Raw genomic sequence first — 8,140 nt, 5'->3', positions numbered from 1 at the left:
CGTGGCCACAGCCAGCTGAAAGCAGGTATCTGGGGTTTATTTACCTTCTATAATTGAAACTTTGTTGCTTTGAGTGGAATTCAGAGCTGGCCACGACAGGTGGGAAGCTTGGCTTCCTCCATCATTGGGGCAACCAAGCCTCCTGCTTGCTCCAGCTCCGTGGCTGCCGGCTGCCATCTTGGTTGGGCTAATTTGCATATAGTCACTCTGATTGGCTGGTGGGCATGGCTTAAGGCATAGTGAAGGTATGGTCAATTTGCATGTTTGTCTTTTATTAGTGTAGATATAAAATGCAAATTGTCCCTGTGGGAGTTTGACTGGGAAACTGATCGCTCGCTATGACATGTGCTGACCACCAGGGGGACGGTGCAGAATGAAGGGAGGCCCTGGCCGGCAGCCAGAAGGCCCTGATCAGCCCTAATCACCAACCAGGGTTAGTGGCCCTACCCATGCACAAATTTCGTGCTTCGGGCCTTTAGTATTCAATAGGACTCTTTGTTTATGTTACTCTTACTATAACATCCGTACCTCCCCACATGCTTTACATTTATTATTTTTATGCTCAGAACAATGCTTATGACAAGTTGCAGTAGACCTATTTGACAGATAATGAAAGTGAGATCCAAAGACAAAGAGAATAGACAAAGTGGTAGAATTGAATATAAACCTGTTGATTTTCCATCACATCACTCTGCCTCTTAGGTTTCTGTTCATTTGCTCATTCATTCATTCTTTTATTCACTCATTCACTCACTTGTGTATAGCCCAGCAATGATACAGGATCTTTGTATGGTTCATTAAAATAAAAATGAATGGTATATGTGAACTAAATAATTTTAGGAACAAGGATAAAAAATTAGAACATTAAGAGCAGGAAAAAGTTAGGGCAGAGATATAGCAACCATAAGGCCTCCTACAATTGGTATAGCTGAAGCCAGATTGGGACTCAAAGCTTAGAGGCTAGTCAGAGGGAAAAGATGATGGCCTGCAAGAGATTCAGGACTGGGAACTGGACAGCAGCTTTATTACTTACTAGTTTTGTGACTCTGCACACATCATTTTATTTCTCTGAGCCTTGATTTCCTCATCTATCTTGGGCTTGGGATTATTAAAAGGATTCAGTGGTACATGTGCTAAAACGTTCTGTAGTATACCTCACAGGGTTTGAAATAGTTTTATTGTATATTGTTTTATTGCATGTAGTTTTATGGAGTGGTTTTGTGCAGAGCTCTGGACCAGGGCTCGAATCTTGGCTCCTCCACCACACGCTGTGTCCTTGGTGTGGGTAGGACTTCTCTTAACCTCAGCTATGTTGTACATAAAGTAAGTGATAGACAGTGTGCCTCGTTCCACTTCTGATATTCAGTGGTTCTAGCCCAGCTCACTTTTCTGCTGCAAACATCTGGGAAACCAGAACTGTGCAGCCAATCACAGTCCAGATACACTTGAACACACTTGTGCTTGGTTGACACTGTTTGGGGAGGGTGTCTGCAGATTCATCCTGTGCCTTGACAATTGATAAGGAGAAAGAAAAGGCTCATGGAACAATGAGTTTGACGTTTTCATTACTGTCACAACTGACACGGATCATTTCTTAGCCAATGCCATGAATTGTCCACACACACACAGAATCTAATGTTCACATAATTAGATACTGTCATTGCAGTCAGATTGAGGATACTGTTCTGAAATGGATAAGCAACCTACTTCTGCTCAGGCCAGATGATTTACATGGGGGGAGCATCTCAATGTTTCAAGGAATAATAATGAATAAAAGCAATGAAATATTAAAGACATGACAGTCATGCATAAATAAGCAAGCATCTTTGGAAAACAAATATTTCTCTTTCATTGTGCCAGCCACAAACAGCAGAGGGGAGTTGAAGTCCTTTGAGGACAGGAAGTGTGTCTTCATTATCCTTACATGTCTTGTACTGTTGGCATAGTATCTATAACAGGGGAAGGTTGCAGAGAATGAAACAGACAAAACCAAGGACACCCACTTACTGGTGTGTCTGGGAGCAGGTTTGGCAGCCTTGGCACTATTGATGCTGGTTGAGGAGGCTTTCCTGTGCATTGTAGGGTGTGAAGCAGCATCCCTGGCCTCCACCCACCATGAAGCCAGTGGTATTATACACCTGCTCGCTAGTCATGTTCAAAAGTGACTCTGGCCGTTGCCAAGTGTCCCCTGGGAGTGAAATTGCCCCAGTTTGAGAATCACTGTTTTAGAGCTGGAGATAGTCCATAAAACCTCCTGAAGGTTAAGGCGCTTGCATAAATTAACTCCTAGTTATGCTCCCTATTGATTTCACTCGGTAAGTATGAATCTCTCAGAACTGGCAGGTCAGCTGGGGTTCTAAGCCTTTGGTAAGTAATAAAACACTTCAAACACAAGTCAGAATCGAATTATACTAATAACTATTAAACGTCCACAACTTAGAGTGTTTCCGTATAGCTTATCTCATTTAAACCCACGCTAACTTGTTTGTTCCATAATCATCTCATGGAACAAAGCGGACTTCCTTTTAAATGAGAGAAAAACTTAATATTTTATTTTAAAGAAAATGAGTGAAACCAGCCTTTTGTCCTCTTTCCCATCAGCATCCTCTTTAATATGTTTTAAGTGGAGGATCAGTTAGACCAACAGTAAACCTCCAACAGTTGAGTAGACAGTGTCAGACAGTGTTAAACTCCAGTGCTCCTGCCTTGGCCGTGGTTAGTGTCGGCTCAAGTACCAAAGGGTCACGAGTTTGATTCCCCATCAAGGGTTTGTACCTTGGTTGCAGGGATGTGTGAGGAAGGCAACCAATTGATGTGTCTCTCTCACGCCGATGTTTCTCTCTGTGTGTCTTTCCCCTTCTCTCCCTTCCATCTTTCTCTCCTCCCCGCCCTCCCTTCCACTCTCTCAAGAAATAAATGGAAAAAATATCCTTGAGTGAGGATTAAAATGTTTTAAAATCCTAGTGCTCCTCTTTCATAACTGTGTTAAATCAGAAAATCACTTCACCTCTCTGAACTGCAGTATTTTCATCAGAAAAACAAACAATAGCATATTTATATTAGAAAGTTTAGTGGATGCGAAGTGCGTAGCACAGTCTAGCTCACTGGCACATAACAAACTGCATTGTCATTCTAAATATAAGTCCATTGAGGCAAGAGGAACTGACCAAGTTTGAGATTCACTCACTGTTTGATAAGCAGCCAGACTACAGTAAGTTTTGAGAAGTGTTGGCAGGAGGTGCTTATCAATGGTGTTGAAATTCAGCTACCAGCTTAAGCCACGGTACCCCTCACTTGGTCTGAGCCAGTGAATGGTATTTTCAATAGCAAATTAGAAATTTTTAAAGGAAGAGTAGTTTAGTAGTTTCAAATGTCATATTTGTTATAAAACTCTGGAACAAATGAGACAAGGAAAATGTGGGAATATCAGGACAGAAGATGAACACCCATATAGAATGAGGACTGTAGCACCAGCTTCAAAGTGACCACCAGTTATAGCCATTTTCCCAAATCCCTGAGATATGCCTTATTTAGCACGTGTTTATCAAACAAATATCTACTGTGTGTCAGAGGATGAAGCTGAGTTCTACCAGTTGCCAACTGTGTGACCTGGAGCAGTTTAGCAACCTTCACGTGCCTCTTCTGTGTAATTGTCATAACCCTACTCTGAAGAGGTGTTGTGAGGGTTACAGATGTTGTCTGTAACATTTCTGACAGTATCTGGCACATAGATGGCATTCAATCAATGGGTATCATTGTTCTCTGATCTATTTATTCTTACTGAATTAATTGTATGATGTTAAGCAAGAGAGAAGGGAAAAAAGTATGGTTCTTAACTTGAGCATGCAGAAACACGGTCTCTGATTCAGTAGGTCCGGATATTTGCATTTCTATTAAGTGCCCAGATGTGGCTGCTGCTGCTGCTGATTCAGGGACTATCCCTTGAGAACCATTGTTTATTTCATTCATGTGGACCAGCTTCTTCCTGACAGTCAAGAATGTGAGAGACATGGAACAGACTGACAGCTGTCAGAGGGGAGGGAGACAGGAGCGGGGAGAGAGGGTGGAAGAAGGTGAAGAGATTAGCCAAAGAATGGACACAACCAACAGTAGCCAGAGAGAAGCAGGGTGGGGGCTGGGTGGAGATGGGCAAGAGGGGGTAGGGGGAATGAGAACATCTGTAATAGTGTCAACAATAAAAATAAAGTTAAAAAATAGACTTAAAAAAGAATTGAGAGGACAAGATAAATATGTACAAAGTAAACATTAAACTGTTCACCTGATTTACCTGTGATAGGAAGAGGAGTCCTGTGATTTGACTAGAACGTAACCGGTCCCCGAGGTTTCTGTGAGGTACGCACATTTGCAGCCAGGCACTTACTGGGTTTCATCTCTTTGCATGGTCTCTGTGCAGCTCCAACGCCAGCCCCTAGACAGAGCTCTCCATCCAAGTCATCTGCATCCCACGCCAGTGACCCTACCACAGATGACATCTTCGAAGAGGGCTTTGAAAGTCCCAGCAAAAGCGAAGAGCAAGAAGCTGTAAGTGATGGGCTTATTCTTTCTGTTTTTGTTTTTCCTTAACAGCAAAACCTCTATAGCTGAAATGGACAATGCATGAGGAAACCTAAGTAGAAAAGAATGCTGGCTCAGGCGCTTAAGTTCTAAAGGGGTCACTAAGGGGCTTTATGTTCCAATGAGCAGCTAAAAACCATTGTCCTTTTATTAAGTTGTTCTTACAAGTTCTCGCGTTTGTGGGCGCGGTATCCTCTAACGGAAGTTGCTGCCTGCATTAAAATAGCCGATTACTTGTGTGCATGGAAGTGTGCCCAGCTGTCTTATATTTTCAATTGTTGAAAAGGAAAAAAAAAAGTGTTATCTTCTTGTGTTCTAGCCCGATGGATCACAGGCCTCATCCAACAGTGATCCATTTGGGGAGCCCAGTGGGGAGCCCAGTGCTGATAATATAAGTCCACAGGCCGGTAGCTAGATAGCACAGGTCTGGGTAGGTATCTGTCCTTTTATCTCCTTCATCCTTAAGCCATCTGCTTTCCCTTTTTTGCCTGTTCCTCACTTTGAAAGTTACATCCCTGATCTTTGTACCATCTCTCCTTGCTGAGCATATCCCTGAATGTTCACATCATCTCTCCTTGCCTGATGTCTGTTTGTCACCTAATTTTTCTTCATGGATGCATGACCTTTGACATATATTGGGAGGTAGGGGTAGAGGTGAAGAGTGGGGAATGGCCCTATTATTTTATTAATGATATGTTCGCAATGACTGGTGATGACAGAATGAGGCGTGATCAACGCTACTTAACGTGGATCCAGCTTCTGAAAGCATCGATTCTGAGATGGACACATTCTGCCCACCCTGATCAATTTTCAGTGAGACATGGTTCCGATGTTTTAATCTGATAAACAAAGTGTCACTGCATTTGCCTGCACTCCAACCAAACACACTGAGAATCCAGACTAAGAAGCAACAATAAGTAGTGCTTAAAGTAAGATTGATAGAGATGTAAGATCACGGTAGTCCATTGTGTCTAGCCAAAAGGGGCCCTGTCCCCTTCCAATGGGAAAGGGAAATTCAAAGGCCAAAGACATGCAGCATTCACTCTGGGGCTCTGCGGTTTATACCTGTACTACAGCGTGTGCTGGCTCCCAGCCACTTCAGATTCCATCAGCAGCTACTTTGAGAGAGGTATGCTCCCGTTTACTACAAGTGGCTTTTGGCACTTGAATTTCAATACATCTGATTTGATCCAGAGAAAGAGTTACTGATGAGGCGAACCTTCTCAGGAGACAGAAGTATACCTTGTTACCTCGACGTGATTTCTCAGTCACTCCTTGACAAATGTGTTTAATTTTCAGATACTTTCCTAGTTTTCCATAGTGTGGGGGACTGCTAGGCTGTATCCACAGAGCTTCCTTTTCTTTAGTCCTGAAGAGCGTGGTCAGAACCATTAAAATGGTAAATTGTTTTCACTGTTCATAAATGGATTCTGTGGCTCCCTTGTAATCATTCTCAGGTCACATGTAAGTTATTGGGATGGTTATTGAAAGCTAAGAGTGCTTTGAGAGAGCATGTTGTTAATAGAGTTCATGATCAAAGAACTTAATATACTGTATATTTTGCCCTGTTAGATCAGTACAATAGCACATAATTATACATCATGCCATCCAAAACCATGATCAGTCTTTGCAAGACTGATACCCATCTACACTATCAATCTTGCAAAGCTATTTGGGGAGCTGGTGAGTTAAAGGCAAAATCATGTTCCAGGAAAGATAAAAGTTGAGTATCCTGGGTGGACTCCTTTGGGAAGAATCCCCAGAAGGTTTTCTACCCCTTGCACATGTGTTATTTCACATGCTCCATCTTGCCTTGAAAATTTTGATGAATGAACTAGAGGCAATGAGCCATTCATCAGGATAACAGCAAACATCATCCTAAAATTGAAGTTCTGCTAGAAAACAAGGATGACTTGGACCATTTGCAGATCAATGTATCAAACCCTCACATTTATGAGCCTGTTCAGCCTGAGAGAGTGATGTCAGCTGAACTGTCATGTGGGGCTTCAGCCTGTTCTGCATTTGTTGCTCCATCCAGAACCCTAAGCCGTGGCTGAGTTGTGAATGGATGTAGCATGGTGTAGTGAGAAGAGCTTAGGATTTGAAATTTGAGTTCAAATTCTAGCTCAGCTACTTAAGAGCAAGAAGTCTTGGGCAAGAACCATAATGCCTGTTGAGTCTTGGTTTCTTCATCTGCTAGAAAAGGCTTATATTACCCATGATGTTAACTGAGAAAGCATAAGGTGAGTCTCTAGCATGGAGGCAGACACTCAGTACCTAGCTGAAAACTCAGTTTAAAAATTTGGGTTCTAGAGTGAAACTGTCTGGATTGAGAATCTGGCAACTCCTTACTACTTCTATGACCCTGATGAGGTTTTATACTGTCTCTGTCTTATTTTGAAAAATTAGGATAAAAAGAGTGCTGCCTCAAAGGGTTACTGTTTGAACTACATGAGGTGATGTTTGTGAAGCTCTTAGTACCATGTCTGACACATAGTAAACACCTAATAAATGTTAGCTGCCACACCATCCCATCACCACCACCACCACCAAAACCAACACCACCATCACTGCCAACACCAACACCAACACCATCAATACCAGCAACAATAATAACATCACCATCAATACCAACAACAACAGCATCACCACCAACACCACCACTAACATCACCACCAACGCCAGCATCATCATATGTGCTCTATAAATGTAGGTTCTCCACTACCTTGGATTATGTACATTAGACCTTCTGTTAAATAAATTCTACCATAAGGACCCAGGCCATTGGCTGGGAGATTTTGCTTTGTACTCTATATCTTCGGAAAATTAACTTTTATTGTGCCTCAGCACAGTTTTGAAGTGGGGAAGGAAAGAAAAACCCACTTCTTAGCTCTCTTACCTTCCCTGTCCTATAGTCAGAATGACACTAGTTAGGGCCTCACAGGCCTCTTTTCACTTCCAAAAAAACACAAAAACAAACAAACAAAAAGAAAACAACAGTCTTAGAGTTACATGTAAATCATCATAAGCAGCTCCCAGCTCCAAAGAAGGACTGGACTCTAATCTGCAATGAAGCAATTTTCTCCCTTTGAAAGCTTAGCCTGGCAGTTTTACAATTGTCTATCAAGAATTGCATGCCAAGGGGCTGATGCCAGCCTTGCAGACATATCCCCAGCCACCCACCCGGAAGTCCAAATGAGCCTTTCCGGACCTCTCCATCAATAGCAAGCCAAGTTTGATTTTTCAGTCTCCATTCCATTCACCATCCGACCAGCTGGAAATTTACTAACTGCAATTTCTTAGTGCCTTTCCAGGCGTTCAGAGAGGATAACATGCAGGGATGGTTCCATCCGTGGTTTTATTTTCCCCTGTGCCTTCATACAATGGGAAAGCAGGAGTCCTGTCTTCCTTATCGCCCTCACAACCATTATCTCCAGCTGTTTTTTTTATTAGAAATACCTGCACAATTCTGAGTAGGCAGGGTGACATCTGTTGATAAGTTAAAGCCGCTTTGCACCACAGTAAGAGGAAACCAAGGGACTCCAGCCTTGAAGGTGGGAGCTTC

General features: G+C 42.5%; 1 protein-coding gene across 3 annotated transcripts in view; it reads left to right on the top strand.

Annotated features, from left to right (window-relative positions):
* Positions 1 to 8,140, top strand: part of DAB1 (Dab, reelin signal transducer, homolog 1 (Drosophila)) — a 1,114,753-nt gene that overhangs the window by 1,099,086 nt on the left and 7,527 nt on the right. For 2 of the 3 annotated variants that reach the window (XM_006768369.2, XM_015566969.1), the window contains 2 exons: positions 4,415 to 4,542; positions 4,895 to 5,005. In XM_006768369.2, the coding sequence (XP_006768432.1) occupies positions 4,415 to 4,542; positions 4,895 to 4,990 (224 nt within the window). In that variant the 3' untranslated portion in view covers positions 4,991 to 5,005. The remainder of the gene's footprint in view (positions 1 to 4,414; positions 4,543 to 4,894; positions 5,006 to 8,140) is intronic. The other variant, XM_015566970.1, reaches the window with a different exon arrangement.

Source organism: Myotis davidii, unplaced genomic scaffold (genome assembly GCF_000327345.1).
Source record: "Myotis davidii unplaced genomic scaffold, ASM32734v1 scaffold79, whole genome shotgun sequence".
Classification (NCBI taxonomy): Eukaryota; Metazoa; Chordata; class Mammalia; order Chiroptera; family Vespertilionidae; genus Myotis; species Myotis davidii.
Note: the sequence above shows the minus strand (reverse complement) of the source record. Positions and strands in the feature narration are given on the sequence as shown.